The sequence below is a fragment of the Daphnia pulex genome, chromosome 8, assembly GCF_021134715.1.
Source record: "Daphnia pulex isolate KAP4 chromosome 8, ASM2113471v1".
NCBI lineage: Eukaryota > Metazoa > Arthropoda > Branchiopoda > Diplostraca > Daphniidae > Daphnia > Daphnia pulex.
Window position 1 is genome coordinate 10,541,597 of NC_060024.1, and position 23,622 is coordinate 10,565,218.

Genomic DNA, 23,622 nt, shown 5'->3' on the forward strand with positions numbered 1-23,622 from the left:
CATTTTGTTTTACGGCGCTATGGGGGGAAACGGATGCAGTCAAATTAGATTCCACGTACAGTTTGGACTCTGAAGGAAAAAAAAAATCCTTTAAAGGATCGACGGAATTGAATCGGCGAACGGGAGGGAGGATCGAGTGAATCGACGTGACATTTGAATGTCTTGTGTCCACCACAGATTGGAAATCGATCGATGACAGGATTTTCTGGGTTTGAAATTAAAATCCCTCTTTTTTTAGGGGGGATGCAATTTACCGGGAGCAGTCAATACGATTCATAGGGATCGACTGCAGATGGACGTCAGTGTGTCTGGTCGTCGTTTGGCGCGACTGATTTGATATCGATACACAGATGATGATGCACCCACGACGCTATTTTCCGTGAGCCCGCCACTCCATGTCACGGGGAACAAGTTGACGTGTGTGTCGGTGGGGGGGGGGGGTCAAGTATACTACACACACTCTCGTACCGATCCTGGTCCATGTCCACCTTGTCAGAATCATCGACCGCTCTAGCAGCTCGATCGTCGTCTGGGCTCAGAGAATAAAAATAAAAATAAAAACTTGATTTCCCCCTTTTTTTTTTATTCTTTTCGTACCTTGTCAGAGATTGGGGGCTGTAGAGACTACGGCAGGATCGATTGGTGATGGCGCCCCGACGTCGGCAGTTAGTTATCCGAACGGGCGGCGGCCCCCCCCAGCTTTTCTCTCCTTCTTCTTTTTTCGCTCCCTTCAGACTCTAGGCTCCTTCTGCACGTTACATACAGTTTGTTATATATATACCGACGACAAATAGGAAAAACTGGATGGCACACACACACAGGGGGGGCTTTGTGTAGCGACGATGTATAAAAGAACAAGATAAAGAAAGAAAGAGAAAAAAATGTTTAGCTCCTCCTCCTCCTACCTTCTTCTTCCCTTTTAAAATAGAATTGGGAGAGCTAAAGGAGAAGAAGAAGAAAAAAAGTTGCGCGCGAGACATCATTACCGTGTTTGATCAACAGGAATTGGTGCGGTGCGCGCGGGACTATATAGCCGACGTCGAGCGCTCCTGTTTTTTTCTCTCTCCCGGTATTATGTACAAGCCAGAGCTCCTATAGCTCCTAGTCCTCAATTTTCTCCGGCGTAACGATTTCAGGAACCGCACAAAGTCGTCGTCGTCGCCTTCTAACACTAGACTGGGTTGTTTCAAATTCAAATTAATTCTGATCAACAGTTAGTAGCTATCAACTGGCTAGAGAGTCCTTACCCCGTGCTCAATCATTTGTCTCGTGTCGCCTTTGGGTCGCAGACAGCGGCGTTGGGCCCTAGACATCCGCCGAGAGAGAGTTAGAGAGATAATATTAACGAACACAAGACTTTAGGTAGTACCTACAGCCGGGCTAAAGCACAAGACACAATTTTTAAGAAAGAGATAGAAATAGAGAAGCAATGAGTCCAACGGGGTTCATCGTCAAGGGCTGCACAAAGCCCACTCTCATCATCTGAAATAGATCTTTATTAGATAGATTAGATGATAAGATCTTTATTTATTAAGAAAAAAGAAAAAGTCACTAAGAAAGAAAGAAGGAAAAAAAGGAAAAGAGAGAGTGCACTCTGAGCTGATGAAACTGCTACTCTTCTTCTTCTTCTTTCTTTTTTCTTTCCTTTTTATGTTTTCAATTTTCCCTATACGAGACGGGGGTACGACGATCCTCCTTTTTTCTTCCGCCGCCCGGTACACCCACCACCGTGCTGAGCCGAGGCCTCGCGATCCATTCAGATATGTCACGAATCCATCTCCGACAGGATATATGCAGTATATATGCGTATACACAGCCTGTACTCGGTGATGTCAGGAGCGGAGAAAAGCGCAAGATGGAGGCGTTCCTCCAGTTTGTAATATACACGAGGCCCGCCGTAAATGATTGAGTCAAAAGTTTTTTTCTTCCGCCAAATATAAATATACGGCTGGTATGGACGGATATTTACCTAGAACCCTATGCACTTGCCTGTCTCAGGTGTAAAGGGTGAATTGAAATTGATGTAACGAAATTGATCAAATCACGCCAATTCCTGAATAATTCGCTAGCGTACTCTGCTCTGAAATGAAATTCAATTCCACAGTTGATCCACTCTTTTCATCGTGACTCTCGAGAGTGCAAGGCCCGTCTCGTGCCAAATCACATCTATCATTGTAGTACCCAGAAAAATCCTGACTCAAAAGGGGGTGCAAAAGAAAAGTTTTTCAACAAAACAAAACCCAATAGCTAAGGAGCTACAAAAGAAGTTTCATTCTTTTTTCTGGGGGGGATATGATTCGGTCATCCGACAGATATTTTCAATCAGTCGAATGCCCATTCTGCATTAGTTAATGGAGCAGCCCATACAATCAAAACATTTCGACAAGAAAAAATCATCCCCCGCCCCATCTCGTTTGGACTCTGGCAACAATCGAAAACATTTTCTTACCTTGAATTTCTTATTTGACGAAAGCAACCGGCCAAGGCTATTTAGTTTAGTAGTTTCCACCGTCTTCATCCGAGACCTGCAGTGTGTGTCCGGCCGTGACCGTTGCACTGGTTTGCACCGTACAAACGACTCCCGAAAGATTTCGCCCATCAAAGTTGTTTTTTCTTTCCTTTCGTGCAACAGCTACAATGGGAGTAAGGGCATCTTTTAAAAGAACAAGGTGGGCCTATCTGCAACAACTGCGCCATCCTCCTCCATATGTAAGAAGAAGAAAAGAATAACCAACTAAAAAAAAAAGTAAAAGGTAAAAATATAATATCATATCCCCCTCCTTTTTTTCCCCTACCTTTTGAACTGGCTGGTGCTGCCAGAACTAGTTGTCAAGGCAACTGGCTTTCTCTCTTCTTTTCCCTATTCTTCTTCTTACTTTTTTTTTCAGGTAAAATCGGATGCAGTAGCCATGACAACAGGTGGCACACACGCACGTATACTCAGCGCAACCCTCAGGAGTTGTTGGCGGGAAACAAAATGTTGGCAAGCTTTTTTCGTTGTCGACTGTAGGCTACAAAAGGTCGGAGAAGTACGCAGAAATTTCTAGTAGAAAGAATTCAAATGAGAATCAAAATGATTTCAAAGAGTTAAGAGAAGGTCAACGGGAGCGTAGGAAAGATCCCTGCAAACCATCCATTTTCATTACATCATTACATTTTTTTGATTTCTAGAATAAACCCAAAAATGTAAGGTATACGTTTAGATCGAAAAGATTTTTTCAAATGGGGATTTAAAAAAGAGACCCAACTTTTTCGTTCCCGGTCACCTGCAACGATAAATTTCACTTTTACGCGCCTCCGCTATCCATTTTATTGGCATTACCTCTCGCGACAATTTTTCCTTTTTCTTTTGCATTTTTTTTCCTCACCTGGTTATTTCCGGATTGCTGCCGCAGCGGGAGTTGGCTTGACTCCCACCTGTTGACCCAGGAGCGTGGCGAGGAGAGCAGCGCGTATGCGCGTAACTTGTAGAACGATCGATCCGTGCCGAAACCAAGCTGGGTTTCTATCTGCGTGTTTTACTTGGTAACATGGAGACGAGGTGGAAAAGAGGAGGGAGGTCTCCTAGTCTTTTTACTCCTTTTTTTGTTTTGTTCTGGCTGAGGTTTTCTTTTTGTTTTACTTTTCACCTTATCCCTTCTCTCTCTCTCTCCCGTTCGTCTTTTCTTCTTTCCTTTCGTGTGCGACTCTGGGACCAATTGAATTAACCACGCAGAGAGATGGAGAGAAAAAGAATAAGGATGCAATCAGACCTTGTCGTCGATGGGCTGGCAGCTGGCCTCACCTACACTGTGGGATGGATCCTACACCGACCATTTCTGAAGGGGCCAGACTAAGCCACACTGTGACATCTAGAAGCTAAAAGTCTAAAACCAAGTCAGCCAGTGGCTTTTACTAATGCTGGAAATCGGTGGCACAACATCAGCCAAGCAGAGTGTGCGGAAACCGATTCGCGGAAGTCAAACGACAGCCAAGTCGACAGGATCTCGTCTCAGATATGATACTACCAAGTATCAACACCAACAAGAAGAGCTTCTGTGATCTAATCAAAGCGATCAGCAATTCTCCGAGGGACTCCTCCAACTGATGACTGAGTTCAACATTTCTATGAAAACATTATTTAGCAAGACTCCCCCAACGAATCGGAGATGCTGTTTAACCTTTGAATATCAAGCGGCCGGGCATCCCCCTTTCCTTCATGGTCTCCCGCGTGAAACGAAAAAAACCGTGCGACAGGAGCGTTTCGTGTTACTATTTCAACAGGTGCGTTTCCATAGGATTCAGGGCCCCTCCGAAATAGAACTTTTTTTCTCGTATTCTCCACGCCATAGACTCGGCAGTCGCCCAGTTCTCTTCGCCTTGACTACCACCAACGAGGAGACTAGGCAACCAGAGAGAAGGCAGTACACACACACACAAGAGTTGCTCATATTTCATGACGAACATCGTCCCTGGGAGGAGGTGAAACGGATGGCAGCCAAAATAAAAAGAGCAAAAAAAAATATAAAGAAAAAGGGGACCTGTGACGTCAGTCGAAACGCCCAGGCTGCTGGATTGAAGAATCAGGCCCAGTTTCTCTCTTCAATCTTTCTTCTTTTCCTTTTTTTTCTTTTCTCAATTGACTCTGCGTGCGTGTGTGTATGTGCGTCTGTCTTGCTCAAAATTCAGTTGACTGGGCGCTGCCATGCACCAGTTGCATTCATCACCAACGGAGTCGGCCCTGCTCCCTTCTCCAGTTCTCCTCTCCCTTGTGCGTCATCAGTCGGGAAATCCAGTTAACATAATTCCGTTACGGTAATACCTGTTTCTTGGTCGGACGTGGTGCCACTCTTGCGTGTATTTCTTTATTACGATATTTCATTGATGAAGTTTAAGGTGGTGGTGGTGGTGGTTGAAAGATAAGAGAGGGGGGCCATTTTTCTTCTTCTACTTGTCAGTTGAGGGCATTCACGGCTGCGGCCAGGTCGTCTTGTTTTGTCTCTATTAGCCTTTCTCGGATGAGGACGGCAATGGCCCTTTGGGTACGCTTCTCCAGTTTGGCCAGCTTTTTGGCTACGTCGCGCTTCAGGTCCCAGTCAGGCTTCCTTGGAGCCAGGTTAACCAGATCCTATCCAATCAGTTAGAGGAGAAAGTAAAAAAAGGGCGGCTATAAGTAATACTGGGGCTCGATTCACTTGATTCCTCCCATTCGATTACGTACGATTTCTTCCAGGACAGGTGGATCTGCGGCTTTGCCCAACTCTTTGGTGATGATGTGGTCAACTTCTTCAGGTTCGGCCAGGGGAACGCTGGACTTTTTCAGCTCCTCGTCGAGTGGCCGGTAACTTCGGAACACGGGTCTGGTAGAAATTTAAAAAAAAAAAAGAAAAGAGAAAACAGACAACATGAAAACGAGGGGAAGGAAACAAAAGAAAATTTGTTTCCGGCAGCAAGTAATGCATGATTCAGCAACAATACTAGACGGGTTGCTCTGATAGAACTTGCTTCTAGTGAATAATTGAGAAATGATTCCTCTCCTATAACCTTTGCTTCAGTTTTGTGCGCGATGTGCGTAGTGCAGTTCTTGGTCTTTTGCATCGAAAGTTGCAGCCATCCAATTAAACATAGTTAAACTTACAACACGTTTCGGATTGCCATCTGCAATAGCTCCTGCCAGCTAGACTCCTGAGCTTGAGCATTTCCGTATTGATCGCAAGCTTTACTCGTTTGAAAATCTCTTTACCAATTCAGTTTATTTCCATCCGCTGCCAAGCCAACTTTCCGGTTTGATAATATGTTATTTATGTAGTTGCTTATTGATGGATACCTGGGTAGCGACTGTTGCTGAGCCTCGGTGCTCGATTGCCTCGTCTGCTGCTCCTTGAGTTGCCTCAATGCTTCGATTCGTTTCTTGCGTTTCAAGGCCTCGTTCTCCAAATTCGCCGCCTCCTCTCCAGTCGCCAACTTTTCATCTTCCATCGTCAACGTCCCTAAAGGCACAAGAAAAGGGAAAATAAACATCAGACAAGTTGGTTTCAGACGACTCACGGCTTGCTCGGCGTTTCTCACAGACTAGCTTTACTCTGAGTGTATATATCGTTAGTTACTAAAATGCTGCCACTTTAGTTAGCTTACGCATGGCTTGCTCCGAATCTTCAATCTCAAAATAAACTTGCTAAGGTCGATTCCGAGAAATTTCAGTAGCTAGGAGACGATTCTCAAGCTTTAGCAGTGTCTTTCCTATTACACCAATTACAGTTCACGTGCCAAACGAGAACAAACGAGAGAAATAGAAACAAAGAGCTTCCAACTGCTATTAATTCACTGGAAATTCACATATTCAACACAGCTATTTTACTTTATCGTTAAGATCTGAAAAAGACTGCTCTTTGTAAAAAGTTAGCTCAGTAATCAATTTGGTGATTTGCAATCAATAATCAATTAATGTAAACAATGCTTTAGGTATGGTGTAAGATATGGCATGCAAAAATTTCATGCAACGAGGAAACATACCAAAACGAATTAAGATAACAGTTATCTGGTATTTTGAATAATTCTTCATTGACTGGGAAAATAGATGGTACTTTATTTAAGTTACTGTAAAGAATTTGAGTAAGTGGTCAACCAATTAATAATGATATTGAACTACTATACCAAAAGCGAACATTCTGTTGCACATTTGTTGCACACGACGAAAATAATGGACAACGAGCAAGACAAATTTACCTGATAATTGTTGTTTTCTAAGACAGTATACACAAGATCTTATTGTGAAGTCTTGAAGTTCAAATAAGCTATAAAATTCATAAACCACACAAATAAAGAATCCCACACGAGAAGTTTATAATTTCAACTTGCAAGCGCCGACTACGCCGAGTTTTCGGCTGTCAGACAGTAGGTTGCCAGACCACATGTCCCGCCAAACGGATCGTATTTGATTCCTGTTTCCTGTTTCGCGATTAAATAAAACGCATTTTACTAGGCAAAAAGAAAAAATATCAGATTCATTGCTTTGAAGCTTATTTTTTATTATTAATCTCAATTATTATTTAAATTTTTTTGTTAAGGTTTATTCTTTTTTAAAATTATTCTTTTTCAGAGAGTGAAGCCATCTAAGGAGAATAATTTGAATTAGGTTGCTTTTTGACGTCACAACAATATGCACGAGGGGAGAGGAGACAAATTTTGAAATTCACATCTTCTTCCCTCTCGTTTATAATTAATAATAGTAAAAGAACCACGGTAAGTCGAAAAGTTAAACCTCTGTAATGATTTTTATTTGCTTACTAAATTTCTAATAAATGTATCCTTATAAACAGCACACAAGAAGATCTTTTAAATTTTGTGTCCCTTGGATTTACTATGGAATCAGACAAATCAGATGAAGAAAGTGATAATGATGTCCCATCATCAATACTTGGAACCAAGAATTTGTGGGTCTTCAAAGTGCTATTTAAACTCAGCCATTTCCCTTCACTAACAAGCTGTTATTGTAAAATATTTCAGTTGGGACCAGCAGTACATAACAGAGCTTGAAAACTTCAAAGATCATGGGGATATCGGTGAATATTAAATAATGATTCTTCATCTATAAACTTACCATCAATAATGTTTTATTAGGAGAAATATGGTTTGGAAAAAGAATCATGGATACAATTGTAAAATGGGTTGCAGACAAGTTCGAAAAAAATATGAGCATTCTAGATCTTGGCTGTGGTAATGGTGTACTTCTTATTCAATTGGTAACTACTTTACTTGTTGTCTTAGCCTAGCAATATTTTAAAAAAAAACTGCTTGTGGAAGTTGTCTCAGCAATAAAATGTAACTATTGTGCAATGTGCAGGCTCAAAAAGGATTCCATAATCTCGTTGGGGTCGATTACTCGGAATCGGCTGTCGTCTTAGCCAGAGCCATTGCAGACAGTCGTCAAGCAAAAATTTATTATAAGGTTGTTAAATAGTTTTATGATTAATATACTTGATTTTTTTGAAGAATAATTTTAAAATCCCACATTCACGATTCAGACCATGGATGTGCTTAGCGATGATTTGGCTGATCCTCAGGACCACATGAAATATGATTTACTGCTGGATAAAGGGACGTTTGATGCCATTTCACTGATGGAAGACTTCGGCTCAGCGATCCGTGAGCGCTACCTCAAAACTACATGCAGTCTGTTAAAGGAAAACGGACTCTTTCTCATAACTACTTGCAATTGGACGAGCGAGGAGATTGTGCATCACATGGCAACACGTACTGAATTGATTTTGAACTTTCGATTGTTTCCTTCGAATTTATGTTGATGCATTACTTATTGCTTCCTTAATTTTTCAGACTATAGTCGCACGGAAGTTCTACCAACTCCTTCACTGCAGTTTGGAGGTACGCAAGGTAACAAGGTTAGCGTTGTCGTCTTCCGAAAGAAGGTTTAATACAAAAGTCGAAAGCAATTAATTTGTTTTGAAACTTTTCTGCTTAAAGCGTAGAACTTGCGCCACTTAAAAGGCAATCAACAGAGAAAAGGTGAGATATACGTGATCAATTATGAAAACGATATTTCACTCGTGCTCACGGATCCTATACTAGTCGGTAGTCACGTAGCCCATAGTTGGCCTTCCCTAAAGTTATCTATATTGTGTTAGCTTCGTTAAGAATGCAGTTCTTTTGAGAGCAAGTCGTGAAATAGGTTAGAGGGGAATTCTAGCTAGCAATTATTCTTAACAGCTAAAGCAGAAACAGATAGACATTTCTGGAAGCCCTCAGAGAGATACGAATTGCTGCCAGAAGGGGATAAATCGACATAATAACGTCGGAAAACATTGGACATCTAGGACATCTATGTCCGTCTAGCAAGAAAAACGTTTACAATAACCTCTTGATTGAACGCTTCTAAATTTCTCTGTTTTATTTCTTTAGTTGTCTCAGGTGAAAATGCTGCTGGTTAGTAAAATATGCTCAGCCGTCCTTCTGGCTGTATTCAGACTTTTTGCTGGACTGCTACCACTAAAAGTCCACCGAAAACTGGAGAAGTGGAGTCGCCGCGGTGAAGGGCAAAATGGAAGTCGACGAAGGGATCGCGTAGAAATGTTTCTGTCCATGTTCCTTTGCTTTGGTGCTGGACTGCTCTTATCCACCTGCTTCGTTCACATGGTCCCAGAGGTATTTTAGTTCTTCAATTTCAGCAAAAGCAGAAAACAAATGACACATTAATTCCTGATTTAGGTAAGGGTGTCGTTCGTTCAGGCATCAAAGGTTGGTAATTGGCCAATATTGGAACAATTTCCTTTTGCCGAAATTGTCATCTGCATAGGTTTCTTTGCGGTTTATCTACTAGAAGAGCTAGGGGAAAAACTGATCAAACATGATCCACCTGAAGAAACGGGCCATGAAATGGTCCCAGCCAAATCTCAGTCGTTACTCGGCCTGGATGGCGGTAGAAGAAGTAGCATTCATCACAGTCACGGAGACCATGCTCATTCACATGGACCGGCATTATCCGCCGAAGAGCAGAAATCCGTCACTGCGGCGATCCGCGGATTCCTGCTAGTAGCCGCCCTGTCATTTCATTCGATTTTTGAAGGAATGGCCATCGGTTTACAACCAACCCAGAGCGACGTCTGGTTTCTTTTCACTGCCGTCATCGTTCACGAACTTGCCATCATGTTCTGCATCGGGATGGAGATGCTGGCGTCTAAACTCCGCGTTCTCCTCTACGTCATTTACATGGTAGAGTTGGGATTAATCACTTCGGTGGGTGTTGGCGTCGGGATTCTCGTCACAGAGTACGTCCACGATCCTTCGGCTACCCATTTGCTAGTAATCGCCATTCTGCAAGGTATTGCTACTGGAACTCTTCTCTACGTAACGTTCCTTGAAGTGCTGGAACGTGAACGCCATAAACCAGGAAACGGACTTGTTAAGTTAGCAGCCATCGCCATCGGATTTTTCCTACTTACTACCATGGAAACGTTTAGTAAGTTTTAATCATTACCTTAACAGCACAAACTTTCATCAACTTGAATTTTGTAAATGTAGCTGGACAACATGAGACTACTACGAGCACCACGCCATATCCTCCAGTTGATTACGTTGCAATGAATCAGTCGTCTGTCGAACCGTTTGAAGAAACAACGTTGGATCTACCAGATATTCTTAACGCCACTTTAGCTTTTCTTAATGTTACGCTAGCTTAGTCAACCTTCTTCCAAATGCACGGTAACCGTCGAGAACGGAAAATGGTTTGCTTATTATCAAACAATCCTTATTACTTTCAATTAGAAATGTTTAATCCTACATAATCAAAATTGTCCTTCGATGTGAATTCAATCCGCAATTGCAAATTTTTCTGATCTCGTATAGAGCGAAATAAGATGCGCCGAAAGAATCGGACTTCCAATTCTGTGAAATACGTGATTGGTGACTTTCAGTTATCAATTTTCATCGAAGCGTAATGTCTGTAAAGTTTCAATTGAATTTTATTGGTGCCCAAATATAAACTTTGTGTTTAGCAGCATAATAATATAGAGTACAGTTCATTGTTTTCTGATAAAAAGAGAAGCGCCAAAGAGAATAATTGATAACACAACTTCAAAATATTTCTAATTCAAAATGGGATGTATTCAGAAAAAGGGTATACAATTATACGCACAAACAGTTACGCATTCAATATGATCTACACTCATTGTTGTCATTCAATTATTTGTATCAGTTGTGAACGGGTTTCTATGGTGTTGCTGCTTTAGGAATAGGACAACACAAGGCTTTTACGCCGGTCACGCAACATTTTCCGTCTCCACAACCGTCTTTGCATACCAAATTAAATCCGGTTGGACATTCGTTGCTTGTCGAACAAATTGGCGATGTTCCTTTCCAGTAGCAATTCGATCTGTCCACGTCGTCTTTTATATGACAATGCAGTCCCTTAAATTGTGCGTCAGATTTCGCTAGATCTGAATAAAATCGCGAATTCAATTTTTGAATTCCTTCAACTCAATGCAATAAATAATGTGCTAAAATACCTGCTTGAACCCATGATAGAACTAAGAGAACAGAGAAAACAAACAAAACAGATTTTTGCATTTTCAACTCGATCGGAAAAGGCCAAACAAACACCTTCAGGGTATGAATTTAGACTGAACGTTTCTTATTTGATCTCTAAGCGTATATAACCTACATTTCAAAAGATGACACAATAATTTTCGTCACATGATGAGATGGCACCTGGCTTATTAATATAGTGATTAAATTAAAACTGGTTATGTACTGGTATTGAGGAAAATTGATCTTGTGTTAATATACCGGTCATAACCTCCGCGTTGCTAATAAGCCTCGTCTAGATTAAATCCAGTTTTGTGGGATTAAGACAATCTCTATCCTGGTTTATATTTGTAAATGTTAATTAAAAACAAAACGCATAGTCGTAATACGACAGAAGACCATGAAAGTTTATCGCGATCACGTCCTGTATTTTTAAGAAAACTTTTGCGTACTACGCAGTTGCGAAGTGTAGCAAACACATATAAGAGTGATTTGATAATTGATATCAGTTGTATTTCAAAAGGTGTCCGTCGTTTGTAATAAAAGAATACTTTGAATAACGGTTAAAACCTTGAATGGACTATTTTTAGATGGATTCCCCTGGTATTGGGCAGCACAAGGACTTGTTGCCCGTCCAACAACATTTCCCGTCTCCACAGGCGTGTTTGCATATCAAAGAAAATCCGTACGGACATGCATCACCGCTTACACAGAATGGCGATGAACCTTTCCAGTAACAATTGGATTGGTCCACGCCCGGTTGAATATGGCAATGCGGTCCCATAATTAGCGGATGAGTCTGATTGGATTTCTCCGTATCTGAAATGCGGAAAAGAGAAGTTTAAATTTGTTTATAACTAGGTTTTGAATAACACTTGCAAAATTACCTGCTTCAACCCATGCGACAACTAAGGCCACGGAGAAAACAACAAATAGAAACGATTTCTTCATCTTTGATTGCAGCTTTTCAGTCAGCACTTTTAAGTATATACTGTGGCGGGTATGAATTGAGACTGAAACAAAAGTGAATTCTAGTTAGCGGCTAAGCTGGTACCCAAACGTCGAACTGGAAAATACCCATTTGAAAACGTCGTCATGATGATTTTGCTTGCGACGCTTCAACGAATTTTTAAGGTAAAAATTTACTGTTTACTCTTTGGCGTCAGATTAGTTACGGGAAAGTATACTACTCATCCAGTAGACGATCCCAATAAAAGCAAGTTATTTTCTCCTTGAATTCTATTTGATAAATAGATAGACTTTATAGTTTGGACGGTGTTGCGGTGAGTAATAATGCTACTTGTTGATAAAATATGCTCAGCCGTGTTACTGGCTGTGATAAGACTTTTCGCCGGATTGCTACCTCTTAAAGTTCACGGAAAATTAGAGAAATGTCTCAGCGAAGGACAAAGTGGAATCCGACGACGAGGTCGAGTTGAGTTGATTTTATCAATGTTCCTTTGCTTCGGTGCCGGACTTCTCTTATCGACTTGTTTCATCCATATGCTCCCTGAGGTATTTCAGACCTTGAATTCAAACCATTAATATAATGAAACAATAGATTTCCTGGATTAGGTGAGGACGTCATTTTTAGAAGCGTCCAAGGTTGGTGAATGGTCCGCATTGGAACGGTACCCCATTGCCGAAATCGCTGTCTGCACAGGATTTTTCATCGTTTATTTTCTCGAAGTGCTGGCCGAACGATTGATGAAGCAAAATGATGTCGAAAACTACCCGCTGAATTTGAGGACAACTCCTTGCAACACATCAGAACCGAACAAAACACAACCATTACTGAGGACAGAGGACGGTAATAACGGACTTCCAAATTACCACAGCCACGGAAACCAATCTCCCGAAGAACACGCTCATGGCTTGGCATTATCCGCCGAAGAGCAGAAATCCGTCACTGCGGCGATCCGCGGATTCCTCCTAGTGGCCGCCCTGTCATTTCATTCGATTTTTGAAGGAATGGCCATCGGTTTACAACCAACCCAGAGCGACGTCTGGTTTCTTTTCACCGCCGTCATCGTTCACGAACTTGCCATCATGTTCTGCATCGGGATGGAGATGCTGGCGTCCAAACTCCGCGTTCTCCTCTACGTCATTTACATGGTAGAGTTGGGATTAATCACGTCGGTGGGTGTTGGGGTCGGGATCCTCGTCACAGAGTACGTCCACGATCCATCGGCAACTCATTTGCTAGTAATCGCCATTCTGCAAGGTGTCGCGGCTGGAACTCTCCTCTACGTCACGTTCTTCGAAATCCTGGAACGTGAACGCCATAAACCAGGAAACGGTCTAGAGAAGCTGTTTGCCATTTTAGCGGGATTTCTTGCGCTTACCGCGTTAGAAGTTTTCAGTAAGACTTTCCCCATACAACAATATGCATCCTGCTTGCTTGTTAATGCAGAATTTTTCCATGTAGGTGCAGCGCATAAGTTGGAAAAGGGAATCCCCTAGCCCCTAAAAGGACTAGCAATCAATTGTACCCCATGCCCCATATGGTTGTTTTCCCCGACGAAACAATATTTGGCAACGACTAGGTAAATTTTGCACCGTCGTGGCTATAATGTTGAAGAGGTTGTTGCTCCCAAAATCTCTCTTTTTCTTGCTGTGTCATGGCTCATTTCTCTGCTTAATTTTATTATCAATGAATTTAGAAAGTGAGACGATATTTTCTATGCTTCGTGACATCGCTTAGTTTCTCTCGGGGAACACTTTATCGGGCAGGTGAAAATAAGGTACAATTTTATTTGATTACTAACGGAAAGTAAAAGTTTCGAAACATTTCGAGATTTTTAAATATGCGACAAACAGTGAAGTACAGTTATGCGCCACCTATGTGAGATTGCGCAAGATTGAATTGCCGTTAGCATAAGAGTACAAGTGTACAACCGAAAAATCCTTTTAATCCCATGATGAATGCGCCAGGTAGACTTTTATCAGACATCACGTACGCCAAGTCTGCCAATCATTTGGCCGACGAAAATTTGAAATAAGCCCGTAGGAATTCCATGGAGTGTGTTTCCCCTAAAACAAGGATCTGCAAACAATTTGAAACTGTCCGACATTGCTTACAAAAGTCGTCCTTATACACAACTACTTGCTCATTGTGTTTGTGTAAGCTTATTATATTGAAAAGTGCTTGTGGGGATACCAGCATAAGGTCGCGACACATTTTCGAACATGCAGGAAAGAAAACATGAGGTATTATAAAGATAATGCAATCATAGATTTTATCTTTATATTCTTCCTTCTCTATCCTTGAGCGAAATTCTGGGTTTTTCCCTGATAGATTTTTTATTTAAATTTCGCGGGTTGGTTATAATCTCGCGTCTTTCAAATGAATGGACCATATAGTGATGTTCAACCGAGTTGCTGAGAAATAACTTCTAAGAAATTTTTTAACTGAAAATTGGTGTTATCTCTCATGTGTTTCCCCTATGAGCGATAAATAGTTGAGGTTAAGGTTCACTAAACTAAAAATGTTAGATAAAGATGTAGGTAATCTCGATATTTGTTTACTGTATAAGTTAGTTTGCTGCCGGGCATAGTATAAGGAAAGCGGAGGGTACGTTGGCTGTTGTTTGCAGTTGAAAAAACAAATCACGAATCATGGGCGTGTTACTAGCTGTTTCCTACAAAGAGTAAAATGGGTCGAAGCGCCGTTCACATCCGCTCGGAAGTTGTATAATATAAAAAAAACACGGACGTACGATTATTTCAATAAGTAACAAAAGGACGTGAGTAGAACGTTTCCTATATAAATACACGCTTTTCAACAGGCAAACGCATTTGAATGTGAAAATGTCAAAGCCACGCGTTTCCTAATAAATCAAATTTTGCTGACTGTTGGCAGTTTAGCGCAGGGATATTGCAACACCATCCAGATCCGGGACCAGACATCAACAAACGGCTGGCTGAAACCTTCTGGCTTTACCAACACAGTTTGCTCCCAGTTGGGAAAAGTGCGTACGTGTGTGCATAATCATGATGAGATATTGAACCGAGAGGAGCCGTGGTTACCAGGGACGAGTCACGCGGCATTCAGTTAAAATAAACAACATTGGTACTTTTTCTCTTCTTCATCTAGCGGCTAACCACTCTTCCTCAATTCTCTGGTCATCTTTTGTGATAACCGAAGGGTACAAAGTCTCTCCTTCAAAGGAAAAAGAAAGAGAGAGCGTCGTTAAAGAAACCTTGGAGACCAGAAAAAGCCTACACAAAATAAATGGAGGAAACACAAGGAAAAGAGAAAATCGTGGTGAAGCGCTTTTGTTGGTTCGTTTGGGGGTGAAACATAAAACACTCAAGAAAAAGGAAGGAGGGGCATAGAGAGAGTTGGGTGTTGTGTCTTGTCGGCCTCGCTAGTCAGACGAAAACATTCCGAGCGAACGAGCGGATCGACTCGCTCGCGTTCCGCAGCAATCAACAGGTGTCTGTCGCTAACCGAAAAAATTACGACCAAGGAGCAGACGGTAGCTTGTTTGTTTGAGTCTGTGTTTTGTCGAATCTTTTATCGCAAGCACACGTGGAGAAGTAGTGACTTGGCGTAGTATACTTTAGGTCATGAATCTGTTGTTGAGCAACCGTTGGATCATTACCTTATTCCATAATTGCCATCGCCAATCCGCCAGCAGTTCCTCGTCGTCAGCAGCTAATTTATTTAAATCAGAATCCGCACAGTGAAACGCCCACCCACAACAAGACAATTTGTTGATCAAACAAGTTTTCTCGACTGTCGAGACGCAGTCAAGGCGCTGTGTGCCGAATACTTTCGGCCACGTTGGTTGTGTGACAGCTTCTCACATTGACGTCACACTAAATAAAAATCTGCCGTCTCATTCACCGAAACAGAAATGATGTTGGTCAGCAAAATTTGTGCTGCGATCCTGCTCGCAGTGCTGAGACTCGGAGCGGGATTGTTACCTTTAAAAGTGTATCAAAAACTCGACAAGTGGAGCCAACGTGGAGACCTTAAAGCTGCTGAAAAGCAAACAATCAACAAACGACGAAAACGAGTGGATTTGTTCATGTCTGTCTTTTTGTGCTTTGGCGCCGGACTGCTACTTTCCACCTGCTTCATTCACATGATTCCAGAGGTAATATCAAATAAAACAATTGTTTAGTGTCAAGATGTCTGAAAAATTGTCTGATAACTTATCGATATTACGTAACATGTTTCAGGTTCGAGATTCGTTCGACAAGGTGATTAAATCGGGTCAGTATCCGGCTCTGGAACAATTCCCATTCTCGGAAGGCATCGTCGTATTGGGTTTCTTTGCCGTTTACCTATTTGAAGAACTCGGAGAACTGTTGATGGGTCATGGCGAAAAGAAGAAGAAAAAGAAGAAAACAAATGCTGCAGGATCTCCTACGGTCAATGGCCAAAGTCCTGTTAAAATGGTCACATCTGACTCGGAAGATGATCGCCACAAGCTGACGATTATAACAGTGCCTAAAGAGGACATAGGCACTAAACGCGTGACTGAGGAAGGAACTGACAACGATTCCGACGATTCCAGCCATCATGGACACAACCATCATGGGCATAGCCATGGGCCTCCACCCATACTGTCGGACCTGGAAGAACGATCTGTCGCGGCAGCGATACGCGGCTTCCTGTTGGTCTTTGCACTGTCGTTCCATTCTATTTTCGAAGGAATGGCGATAGGATTGCAGCCAACTCTGAAGGACATTTGGTTCCTATTTGCAGCCGTTACAGTTCACGAGCTGGCAATCATGTTTTGTATCGGGATGGAGATGTTGGCCTCCCACATTCGTGTAGGCATTTACATTGCCTACATGGTCACACTGGGTCTTATCACTCCTATCGGAGTGGCCATTGGAATATTCGTCACGGAATATTTTCAAGATCCTACGCCGTCTCACACGTTAACCATCGGCATCCTTCAAGGAGTCGCAGCCGGAACTCTCCTTTACGTCACATTTCTCGAAGTGTTGGAACGCGAGCGAAGGAAATCCGGCAATGGATTAATTAAGCTTTTATCCGTTTTCGTCGGCTTTGTCCTCCTGTCATCACTTGAAGCCTTGGGCGGTTAGTTTCCTCCTTTTAAAAAAATTCTAAATTCAATTTCGCTGAAAAGGAAACTATTAAAAAATCTGTTAGAAATGACAATCACGAACTAGTCTAATAAATACCACCTTTTTCCTTATGCTGCGTCATAGGTCACGGAGAACCAACAACAGATCACCAAACACAAACAACTGTCGGATTATCGTTTGTTTTGCAACCCGTCACGACACCACGTTACACCTTCTATTCACCGAGTGCCTGAAAAGCTGCCCAGCGTCAAAGGATATATTCTGTCATGTTCCTGCGAAGACCTGTATAACATTCCCCGTTTTTGTACACAAAAAAAGAAAAAAAAAAGAAATAAAGACAAATCTTTTTATTGATGGTAATATTCAAAGATGAACGTTTGGTTCAAAAATGAAAAGAAAAAAATAAAGAGTTAAAGTTGATGGCAGAATGAAACCGATCACTTTTCTTCAGTTTCTTCCAGCACTGCTGTGGAATAAGACAGGTCCCAGTAGTGTTCGACGCCGTGTTTGCGAAAATGTTCTCGAGCCACAACCTCCGATGGGCAAAGTTTGAAGATGAGGTCACCAAAATTGCGTTGTTTGGTCGTGCCTTCCCAAACGAGCTGGCAGGAATTCCGCGTTTCGGGCTGGGAGGATGAACCAGTGTCGTGTTTGCTAACCTTGACGGCGTCCTCTTCCCACCGAATGCGATTGAGCATCAAGCGTTTGTACTTCTTCTGCTGTTTAGGGCCTCCTTCGACTATAACGACGTTAACGTCCTTGAAAATGACTGCGCATCCCGTCATGTAAAGCTGCTTGGCATTGGTCTCGATTTTGAATTTCTTGGATAAATTGGACAAATCCTTGATCCGGTAAATCGCCACATGCACACCGCTCGTTGTCGTGTCTTCTTGGAGCTTTTTCTCCTTCTTTTCGCGTCGCTGGTCAGCCGTCAACTTTCGAGAGGCATTTGCCTCCTGGTGATTTTGAAGTCGTTTGGCCATTTGCTCGCGGACGTGAGCTTCAATTTTGGTTGGATCCTGGATGGCTTCGTTGCCCAACACGCGCATCAAATTAGAAATTCGAACTTTTGCTTGAGGTGGCGGTTCCAGTCCCAAACGGATATTTTCTTGTTTCTCCTTCCAATTTTCACGTCGAGTGGTGCGGCGCAACTTCTTGCGCTCTTTCTCGGTGAGAAAGACGGGCAAATAGGGCAAGGCCAGCGGGTCGGTGGGAGCACGCATTTGGATGGGATGTTCGATTAAATTGGTAATCGTCTCCTGGCGTAAATTGGGCTGTCCGTCTTCGCCTTCGTAGCTTCGTGTTTGCAAGATGACCGAGTCCCACCATTCCAAATCAATGTCCTCCTCCTCCTGACGATCGCCAACTCGTGGGGCAACTAGAGCAAGTGCAGTGACTGAATTGATGCCAGTCTTACGGGCAATTTGAGAGATTTCGCTTTGCAATTTGTCTAACTGAGCCTTCATTCGCATTCGAGATGCCACTTGCTGAAATTTGCCCTGCTCGTGAAAGTGGAAGGTTCTGCGTGTTCTCACGGAGGATTTGGCTGCAACACGTGGATCGAAGAAGCGACTTTCCGTCAAATTTCCCGCTTCCTCGCTTTGTTGTTGAGATCCTTTGCCCATGTGAGTCTTGAGCACCTCGCGTTTTTTGGCACGAATGTTTGCCTTGAGAGTTGGTGTGTATTGGGCCAAGGCAATCTCTTTACCAGTCGCATCAACTGTCCTTCCATCAGCGTTGAGAATAAGTGGGCCAGGTTTCGGCTCATTATTAGACCCTTCCCCTGTTGATGCAGGGACACTGGCTGTTTTAGGAAGACTCAAGTTCAATGTGGCTAAAGTGGAGGTGGCTAGTTTTGACTGAATTTGAGCCTGTAGTTCAGCAATCTTTCTGGCACGCTCATCCATTGAAGATGGGGGAACGGCTTTAGGAGCTACAGGTGTTGGAAGTGATGAGAGCACTGGGGTAGTCTTGAGAAGAGCTGGCGGTTGATTGAGAGATCGTTTCCTTTCCTCAATCATCTTTTGAGCATTCATCATCATTTCTCTAATCTGAGAAGAAGAGAGTTGTTCAGTAGTATCCTGGTCACTCTTTCCATCTCCATTGCTGTCATCCTGGAATCGTGATTTTAACTTTTTTGCTTCTCGACCAGGTCCATCGAGTGAATCTTCTTCTTTAGGTCTTTTTATGCTTGTAGTAGCCATGATTGGAAATACCCCAAAAAACCTATATCACAGATGCCTAAAAAAAAAGAAAGAAAAGTTGTTGTTTACTGAAGAGAAACATTCTGCTACAATGTTATTATAGTGACAATTTTCAACGTACTGAAAATATCTTCTAACAATGTTTAATCTATGACAAATGACGAATGTATTGTGAAATAAAATCATCGGTTTATTGAAGAAAAAACAAAATTATTCTTACCAATGCTTCAATCTTCCACTGTAGTTCGTAACTGCAGGTCTAAACTTGCTCTGTTTAGAGACCGGTTAACAACCGATAAGAGCCTATTGATGCACAGAAAAATCGTAGAAATTCAGATGATAAACTCAAAACGCTGTACAAATATATAATTTCAAACTATATGTTTTTTTGAGTATGCTCAAAGTGAATGTGTAATTACACTATTTTGGGGGAAAATTTGTACGTTTTTATACGTTTTTGGTTACCCAAGCAACGCGAAGACGCCATCTAGAGGAATCTTAAGGAAGTACTGGGACTTTCGTAAAAAGAAAAAGAAGAAGCAAGCGCTCAAGTTCAAAGCATTTTTGTTTCTCATTTTTGGTTCCAAGGACAAGGAGATATAAATTTAGAAAGAAATCAAAACTAAACAAAAACCTATTTTTTTTCTCTGAAACAGTTTCTACGTTAAGTTTCTATGGTGAGTAATCGTAATGCGAATTGTTTTAATTGTTCTTTCTGTGTTTAAGACGAAAAGCAACTTTGTATTTTAAACACGTCATCAAATTTTTGTTTTAGTCTAGAGAACAGAATAATTTTGGTCATAATTTTTTTTTCAAAAGCATTTCACTGGTTGTATTAAATCGTATCATACATAAAAAAATTGTCATTAAAATGGTAATACTGTTTCCAATGTGCCGAAAACAGAAGTATCGGTAAACATCGAAGGAATTTCTTTGTACTCCAAGGAAATATCACCATTTGCAAGGCATGTATTATTTCCATTTTGTCGTCATCCGTCGGTTTCTTCTTTCTCTGTATGATGATGAAAAAAGTGCCTGAAAATCAAAGGGTAAGCAATCCTAAGTTAACTCTTGTCTTAGGTCGGGCTCAATTCCAAAGTGCCGGAGTCCAACAGATCTCTTTAAAATAAACGGGTCCTGACAAGGCAAGTCCACAGCGATTCACCACGACGGTTGTAGACAAAGGAGAAGCGGTTGCTGTTTCCAGCATATCCTCCAGATCCTGTCACCTATCAATCCACAATGCATCCATCCAAATCCATTCCAATGAAATCCAAATCCAATGCAATCCAAATCCCACAACAATCCCATCCAGAGAGAGCAATAACCTTGCTGTGTACGCTACAAATAGAAAGGGGAAGAAAATGAGAATCATGTTTATTCGACGCACAGCTATTTTGTGTATTACAAGAGGGAGGGGAAAAAGGAAAGGATGAGGTTGCTCACGGAAAAAAAAAAATTAGTTGGTTGGAATCGGGGAGCTCTGAGGGTATTCGAAACCAAAAAGGATTACGTGTACGTCGAGAAGAAACTGAATGATTAGTAGCAATAATTGCAAATGCCAAAATCATAACCCAAGAAACATATTTTGAGTTTCTCATAAAAAATTGAAATCTTTGATGTAGCTTGTTGTAAAAAAAAAAAAAATTGGTTTTTGCAATTTAAAAGATTTGCTATTCATCTAAGAATTTTGAAAATATAGTATGAACCATGGAGACAATACCAAAGACCCCTTTCCTCCTCCAGTCCTTCCAATCCTTAAGCTTTTTGTTGTCCACATCGCACAACTTTTGTCTTTTTGTTTAGTTTTGCCTTTTTCTCGTTTCCATAACTTTTTTAAGATCGTGATCTGGAACGAGGTGAGCGTGAGCGCGAACGGGAATATGAACCACCACGACGAACGGGGGAATAGCTGGGGGAGCCGCGACTTCCACGTGTTTTGCCGCCACCACCGGCTGGAGAATAAGATCGCGATCGATCACGAGTTCCGCCGCTGCGACCTATAGAAGAAAAAATTCAAGGTCAATATTTACTTTAAACAAAAATTGAAATATAACTTACCGTCTCCGCTATCTTCCTTAACGCGCACATATGATACTTCTCCCTGTAAACGTACGAATAATTTTGAAAACTTTGTTTATCAAGATTTGTAGAAAATATACCTCATGTGAACGGAATCTTGAGTCATCTAATTTCTTGATGGCGTATTTCATATCCTCGTAGCGAAGGAATTCAACCATTCCAGTTCCATCTTTATAGGTATCAGCATAACACACATCACCAGCTTCTCTCATGTGATCTTTTAAATCTTGCCATGATCCAGTAGGAGGAAGACCTGTGAATATCAAAAGTGGCTTTAAATGATGGTTTAAAACTTTACTAAATGTTTAACTCACCAGTTACAATGACTCTGTAATTTGTTCTTCTTGCTGGTGGCCCTCGACTCCTGCCTCCACCATTGCTACCCCCACCATCACCCCCTCCTCTACCTCCATCACCACCTCTTCCTCCACTTCGACCACCACTACCCCTAAAAAATAAATATTATGAAAAATTAAATTAGGATTTTTACTTGTTTGTCATAATTTCTTTTACCAACAAAATAAAACAATCACAACTAAATTACAAATATGGTATGTGAGGATAGAAAAACTGACCTGTGTCCACCACCAGAATTCTGTGATCCTCTTGGAAATTCCACTCTCAAACGATATCCATCATAGTCATAGCCATCACGAGCATGCACAGCATCCTCAGCATCCCTATAAAGTGCTTGTAATTAACTAAACAAGGAAACAAATATAACCATGCAACATACCTGGGATCTTCAAATTCAACAAAAGCAAAAGGAGGTCCTCGTCGGTTCTTTAAATCAATGTATGCAATCTTTCCAAATTTGTAGAATAAGTCTTCAATGTCCTTAGTGCGAATGTCGGGTGGCAAGTTACCGACGTAGATTCTGGCTTCATTGTTGCGAGAACTTGACATACTGACTGTTTCTTGTCACTTACGGTTAGTTGCCAAATGTGTATGTTAAATCGAATTCGAATACGGAATTTGCTTTTTCGAAAAAAGACGTCACAGTAGTCTTGGGTGTTAGGCGCCCCTTGTCAAACAGAAAAATGCCGTAAATTTTTCTGAACGGGTAATGGCGTCAGCCATGGAGCATTGCCAGATCAGCAAGTTGATAACGCTTTTATTTTTATTTTTTGTCTTTTTTTTATAGTTACTATTTTTGTGATTTTAATTTTTTTTGTTTGCCTATAAATCTAGCAAATAAATCGCGGATGAAAATTAAGTTGAAATAAGTTCATATTAGTGGCTTTGTGAATAATTAGGTTTCAAAGTGAACACGGTGGCACTCTAGTAAGCGCAAACCGAAGACCGAACCACAGCTATTAATGGTTAACTCAGTTATCTCAAAATTATGCTTGTTATCTTGAGTACTTCTTTGTTCTGGTGCAATTAACTGAATGACCCTTGCATGCAGAGCCTATTGCGCGACATTTTTGTTGGGCTCTTGGTAACGACGTTCGCGTGCAATCTATACCTGGTATAAAATCGTACATCAAGGTCGAGTTCTTTTCAACCGCATTGACGTAACGATCAACTTTGTGACAAGGTCATTTGCTCTGGGGGTTATCTCCTTTCAAGAACTGGTATAAATAAACCGGCATTGGTTACAACAATAACCTATCTTTAATTTTTCAGTGGTGCATTTATTCCTTTTTTCCTGTGAAATTTTGAGTTGGCTTGCCATAAGCAATAGCTCTGAAAATTGTAAGTCTGAAAAATAGTTGAGCGTGCCATAAGGGATAAGACAACTTAGATTTGAAATAATAATAACAAAAAAAGTATTTATGTTCTTCTTTTGTGTTCCTTATTATATTTCACAATGTTTTGTTTTGTCCGTTCCGCCCGGAAATGTGATATTTAAAAAAGTATTCTAACAGCAGCAAACGGAAACGCTTATAAATGTTGACGTCACACATTTCATTTTAATTAAAAATTTTAGCAAGGAGAAACGTGAATAATTATTATTGTTAATTATAGTTGATAGACTTTCAATAATTTCCCTGTTTAAAAAAAACGCGCCTTTTGTAACTATCGTTAGAATCACTTGGTTCTATCATTTACTTCTACCGATACTTAAAGCCTTAATACGTTGGAGCAAGGTATTTGTGCGATAGGCAATTGACTGTCAATTTTAGTCCCGCATTTTTTTGCTACGGTTACTACTGCCCTCTAACGGAAAACATTCATTCAGTCAAAAACGTTTTTCCCTCATGAATGCAATATGAAAAATAAATGAGAAATCAAATGTTGTTAACCT

The 23,622-nt window shown here is 41.3% G+C and overlaps 5 protein-coding genes and 2 long non-coding RNA genes across 16 annotated transcripts; 2 read left to right on the forward strand and 5 right to left on the reverse strand.

Moving 5' to 3' along the window:
• Nucleotides 1-12: 12 nt before the first annotated feature.
• Nucleotides 13-2,697, reverse strand: LOC124200209. 4 transcript variants are annotated; one of them, XR_006877195.1, is made up of 7 exons: nucleotides 2,450-2,697; nucleotides 1,370-1,867; nucleotides 1,248-1,305; nucleotides 987-1,176; nucleotides 598-748; nucleotides 255-529; nucleotides 13-69 (listed from the first exon to the last, which is right to left on the reverse strand). It is a non-coding gene; the product is annotated as an uncharacterized LOC124200209 (long non-coding RNA). The 4 variants fall into 4 exon arrangements; XR_006877194.1 differs by adding an exon at nucleotides 1,970-2,192 and having other exon boundaries at nucleotides 13-529; XR_006877192.1 differs by having other exon boundaries at nucleotides 13-529.
• A 2,107-nt stretch (nucleotides 2,698-4,804) lies between these two features.
• On the reverse strand, nucleotides 4,805-6,910 carry LOC124200208 (coiled-coil domain-containing protein 12-like). The gene is made up of 4 exons (XM_046596366.1): nucleotides 6,706-6,910; nucleotides 5,807-5,969; nucleotides 5,201-5,339; nucleotides 4,805-5,107 (listed from the first exon to the last, which is right to left on the reverse strand). The coding sequence occupies exons 2-4, from the start codon at nucleotides 5,956-5,958 to the stop codon at nucleotides 4,934-4,936; spliced, it is 465 nt and encodes a 154-aa protein (XP_046452322.1). The 5' UTR covers nucleotides 5,959-5,969; nucleotides 6,706-6,910; the 3' UTR covers nucleotides 4,805-4,933.
• Nucleotides 6,911-7,105: 195 nt separating this feature from the next.
• Nucleotides 7,106-10,498, forward strand: LOC124200210 (EEF1A lysine methyltransferase 2-like). 4 transcript variants are annotated; one of them, XM_046596370.1, is made up of 10 exons: nucleotides 7,106-7,221; nucleotides 7,299-7,412; nucleotides 7,486-7,541; nucleotides 7,600-7,721; nucleotides 7,823-7,927; nucleotides 8,004-8,232; nucleotides 8,314-8,361; nucleotides 8,896-9,138; nucleotides 9,202-9,952; nucleotides 10,015-10,498. In XM_046596370.1, exons 2-8 carry the CDS (start codon nucleotides 7,342-7,344, stop codon nucleotides 8,922-8,924), a joined length of 660 nt encoding a protein of 219 aa, XP_046452326.1. In that variant the 5' UTR covers nucleotides 7,106-7,221; nucleotides 7,299-7,341; the 3' UTR covers nucleotides 8,925-9,138; nucleotides 9,202-9,952; nucleotides 10,015-10,498. The 4 variants fall into 4 exon arrangements, with proteins under 4 accessions (XP_046452326.1, XP_046452325.1, XP_046452323.1 ...); XM_046596369.1 differs by lacking the exons at nucleotides 8,896-9,138; nucleotides 9,202-9,952; nucleotides 10,015-10,498 and having other exon boundaries at nucleotides 8,314-8,429; XM_046596367.1 differs by lacking the exons at nucleotides 7,106-7,221; nucleotides 7,299-7,412; nucleotides 7,486-7,541; nucleotides 7,600-7,721; nucleotides 7,823-7,927 and having other exon boundaries at nucleotides 8,131-8,232; nucleotides 8,314-8,502.
• Nucleotides 10,499-11,515: 1,017 nt separating this feature from the next.
• On the reverse strand, nucleotides 11,516-14,877 carry LOC124200230. Of its 3 annotated transcripts, XR_006877197.1 has the most exons (5): nucleotides 14,736-14,877; nucleotides 12,317-14,657; nucleotides 12,094-12,255; nucleotides 11,904-12,029; nucleotides 11,516-11,835 (listed from the first exon to the last, which is right to left on the reverse strand). It is a non-coding gene; the product is annotated as an uncharacterized LOC124200230 (long non-coding RNA). The 3 variants fall into 3 exon arrangements; XR_006877198.1 differs by having other exon boundaries at nucleotides 11,904-12,312; nucleotides 12,380-14,657; XR_006877196.1 differs by having other exon boundaries at nucleotides 11,904-14,657.
• Nucleotides 14,878-14,896: 19 nt separating this feature from the next.
• Nucleotides 14,897-17,505, forward strand: LOC124200220 (zinc transporter ZIP3-like). Its single transcript, XM_046596385.1, has 3 exons — nucleotides 14,897-16,121; nucleotides 16,207-17,077; nucleotides 17,209-17,505. Exons 1-3 carry the CDS (start codon nucleotides 15,879-15,881, stop codon nucleotides 17,316-17,318), a joined length of 1,224 nt encoding a protein of 407 aa, XP_046452341.1. The 5' UTR covers nucleotides 14,897-15,878; the 3' UTR covers nucleotides 17,319-17,505.
• Nucleotides 17,418-19,773, reverse strand: LOC124200217 (U4/U6 small nuclear ribonucleoprotein Prp3-like). 2 transcript variants are annotated; one of them, XM_046596381.1, is made up of 3 exons: nucleotides 19,755-19,773; nucleotides 19,510-19,592; nucleotides 17,418-19,326 (listed from the first exon to the last, which is right to left on the reverse strand). In XM_046596381.1, exon 3 carries the CDS (start codon nucleotides 19,287-19,289, stop codon nucleotides 17,523-17,525), a length of 1,767 nt encoding a protein of 588 aa, XP_046452337.1. In that variant the 5' UTR covers nucleotides 19,290-19,326; nucleotides 19,510-19,592; nucleotides 19,755-19,773; the 3' UTR covers nucleotides 17,418-17,522. The 2 variants fall into 2 exon arrangements, with proteins under 2 accessions (XP_046452337.1, XP_046452336.1); XM_046596380.1 differs by having other exon boundaries at nucleotides 19,709-19,766.
• Nucleotides 19,774-20,650: 877 nt separating this feature from the next.
• On the reverse strand, nucleotides 20,651-22,459 carry LOC124200225 (serine/arginine-rich splicing factor 1-like). The gene is made up of 6 exons (XM_046596394.1): nucleotides 22,108-22,459; nucleotides 21,947-22,051; nucleotides 21,686-21,819; nucleotides 21,452-21,624; nucleotides 21,351-21,393; nucleotides 20,651-21,289 (listed from the first exon to the last, which is right to left on the reverse strand). The coding sequence occupies exons 1-6, from the start codon at nucleotides 22,275-22,277 to the stop codon at nucleotides 21,126-21,128; spliced, it is 789 nt and encodes a 262-aa protein (XP_046452350.1). The 5' UTR covers nucleotides 22,278-22,459; the 3' UTR covers nucleotides 20,651-21,125.
• Nucleotides 22,460-23,622: the final 1,163 nt, after the last annotated feature.

Coding starts and splice junctions, on each gene's coding strand:
- LOC124200210 (XM_046596367.1), top strand. CDS start 8,911: ATGCTGCTGGTTAGTAAAATATGCTCAGCCGTCCTTCTGGCTGTATTC. Junction 9,139..9,201: donor TCGTTCACATGGTCCCAGAG/GTATTTTAGTTC, acceptor TTCCTGATTTAG/GTAAGGGTGTCGTTCGTTCA. Junction 9,953..10,014: donor TACTACCATGGAAACGTTTA/GTAAGTTTTAAT, acceptor TTGTAAATGTAG/CTGGACAACATGAGACTACT.
- LOC124200225 (XM_046596394.1), bottom strand. CDS start 22,277: ATGTCAAGTTCTCGCAACAATGAAGCCAGAATCTACGTCGGTAACTTG. Junction 21,625..21,685: donor TTACAGAGTCATTGTAACTG/GTGAGTTAAACA, acceptor TGATATTCACAG/GTCTTCCTCCTACTGGATCA. Junction 21,394..21,451: donor CAAGATTCCGTTCACATGAG/GTATATTTTCTA, acceptor GTACGTTTACAG/GGAGAAGTATCATATGTGCG.
- LOC124200220 (XM_046596385.1), top strand. CDS start 15,879: ATGATGTTGGTCAGCAAAATTTGTGCTGCGATCCTGCTCGCAGTGCTG. Junction 16,122..16,206: donor TCATTCACATGATTCCAGAG/GTAATATCAAAT, acceptor AACATGTTTCAG/GTTCGAGATTCGTTCGACAA. Junction 17,078..17,208: donor ATCACTTGAAGCCTTGGGCG/GTTAGTTTCCTC, acceptor GCTGCGTCATAG/GTCACGGAGAACCAACAACA.
- LOC124200217 (XM_046596381.1), bottom strand. CDS start 19,289: ATGGCTACTACAAGCATAAAAAGACCTAAAGAAGAAGATTCACTCGAT.
- LOC124200208 (XM_046596366.1), bottom strand. CDS start 5,958: ATGGAAGATGAAAAGTTGGCGACTGGAGAGGAGGCGGCGAATTTGGAG. Junction 5,340..5,806: donor CAGCAACAGTCGCTACCCAG/GTATCCATCAAT, acceptor AATTTCTACCAG/ACCCGTGTTCCGAAGTTACC. Junction 5,108..5,200: donor CACCTGTCCTGGAAGAAATC/GTACGTAATCGA, acceptor CTGATTGGATAG/GATCTGGTTAACCTGGCTCC.